This window comes from Solanum tuberosum, unplaced genomic scaffold (assembly GCF_000226075.1).
Source record: "Solanum tuberosum cultivar DM 1-3 516 R44 unplaced genomic scaffold, SolTub_3.0 scf00272, whole genome shotgun sequence".
Lineage (NCBI taxonomy): Eukaryota > Viridiplantae > Streptophyta > Magnoliopsida > Solanales > Solanaceae > Solanum > Solanum tuberosum.
Window position 1 is genome coordinate 170,742 of NW_006239194.1, and position 2,271 is coordinate 173,012.

Here is a 2,271-nt window from a genome sequence, read left to right on the forward strand (position 1 = left end):
TTAATTACTTGATGTAGTAATTTGCCATTTTAAACTATTATCCAAATATATTTACTCACTATATTTTTCAAAGAGACTAACACAATGTTAATAAATTTATGATAAAATAGGAAGAAGAAAACTCGTCCTTTTTTTATTAGTCAAAAAAAGATAAATAAAAAGGGAAATAAAATTAAAAAAATATTTGACAAATAAATTTATACGGATAAACATTATTTATTACATCATTTTGTTTTTTTCCTTGAGAAGAAGTGTTTACAAGTTAAATGAGTCAGTTTGTTTTTGTGGGGAGCGTTTTTTCATTTTCAGAAAAATTGAGTTAGGTGGGAGAAGGAAGGAAGGAAGACGAAGAGAGAAAAATGTCGAGCTCTGTGGAGATGAATGAAGTTGTGTCCATTGAGCTTCCAGCTCCAGATGGTTGGTTGAAAAGGGTATGTTTTTTTTTCTCTTCTTTCTCTTCTGTTTTTTCATTTTTATTGTTCTTGTTTCAGTGTTTTTTTTTGGTTAATTTTCTGTTGTTTTTTGTGTTTGGCATTGAAATTTGATGTTTTTATGAAAAGGGTTTTGTGGGTTTGTTCTAATTTGTTGTTTGTTCTTCAGGTTGAAAATTTTTTAATTCTAGTTTTATGTTATTTTCGGTGTTTAGCATCAAATTCCCCTTTGTTCTGAAAAGGGTTTTGATTAATTTTGTGTGTTTATGTAGGCTGTTGTGTTTTTGAGTGTTCATGTGATAGTTTTGTTGATGAGAAGGATTGTTTTTGTATATGTTAACTGGGTTGTCAGGTCTTGCTAAATATAGATTTTTGTGCTGCAATTGTTGTCAATTTAGGAAATGGGGTTATCTTGGTTTTGAGATTTTCCAACTTCTGGAAGATTGAGGTAGGCTGGAGTATGAGGAGTTTTGCTTGTTCCTAACTTCATGATTCAGCTGAATTCACATAAGTTTTTGGGGGTTGTGTGTTGTTTAGGGATGGCAAATGGGGGCAAACCTGCATAAACCCGCTAAGTATTCGACCCGCCCCACCTAGAAAAATTTATTGTTTTTCAACACACCTCGCCTAACAAAATTTGTTGTTTTTCAAACCACCTCGCTTAGCTAAATTTGTTGTTTTTCAACACGCCTCGCCTGGCAAAATTTGTTGTTTTTCAACTCGCACCTAGCAAAATTTGTTGTTTTTCAACCCACCTCGCATGAATTGTTTTCTCCTACTTTCTTCATAACAATTGTTTTTACAATCTACAGTTAAGTTTCAAAACACAAATGTTTGATCTAAAATAGACCCAAATCGTAAAAATCAAAGTTTTTTTTTTCTCATATGAGAAATGCTATGAAGAAGTTAGCCTTTGTATACTTTTCATTTCTTTGCTTTTCCTTTAGTGGATAGTAAAATTGGATAAAGAAAATCATTTCAACAAAATGTTAATGCAAAATGAATCCAGATCCCTTGCATTGTTTTGTGCCACAAAAATCCAAACTTGCACTAGCATATCCAGGCTAAGCTTAACACTTCAACTAGCAGATATTTGGACAGGCTAATGTAGAACTGGATCATTAAATAAATGCAAAACTCATGTTTCAAGTTTTTTTAATAATAAAGCAGTTGTAATTAGGAATTAAAGACAATCCAAAAAGAGATTGTATAAGCATCCGATTCAAGAGGTTGAGTACAAGATTCATGGTGTAATCAAACTTAAAACTTATGACAGGAAGAAAGCTGAACCCCACCTGCCCCGCAACCCACAAAAAAATCTTTTTTCTTAAACTTAACCCGCCACACAACTCCAAATCCGTTCCGCCCTGCAAAGGGTCAAACCCGCACCACACTGCTCCACTGCCACTCCTGGTTGTTTTGTCTGTTATAAGTAAAAATTTCCTTTTTTAAATTGTAAAGGGAGTGCTCTTTAGCGTTAAACGATATATAAGACTACTAGACAACTCAAGCTTAAAAACTCTAACTCGCCTACCAGTTGATCACCATAACCAATGAAGACAGTAACTAGAATAAACAAAAGGGGACTGAATTGCATAATAAGTTAGATGAAATTGTTTTTTTTCATGTTATCAATTTCAAAAAAACAATTTCATCTAACTTATTATGCAATTCAGTCCCCTTTGGTTTATTCTAGTTACTGTCTCAATTGGTTATGTTGATCAACTGGTAGGCGAGTTAGAGTTTTTAAGCATTGAGCCTGTCTAGTAGTCTTATATATCTTTTTACAAGTTGGGGTAGGGGGGTTCCCTTGGGGGGGGGGGATAAAGTGGTATTAAGA

At 33.5% G+C, this 2,271-nt stretch overlaps 1 protein-coding gene across 1 annotated transcript in view; it reads left to right on the plus strand.

Annotated features, from left to right (window-relative positions):
- The first annotated feature begins 257 nt into the window (after positions 1-257).
- LOC102578814 (methyl-CpG-binding domain-containing protein 11-like) overlaps positions 258-2,271 on the plus strand; it is a 10,993-nt gene continuing 8,979 nt past the window's right edge. Inside the window, exon 1 of the mRNA XM_006358220.2 lies at positions 258-431. Within this exon, the coding sequence (XP_006358282.1) occupies positions 360-431 (72 nt within the window). The 5' untranslated portion in view covers positions 258-359. The remainder of the gene's footprint in view (positions 432-2,271) is intronic.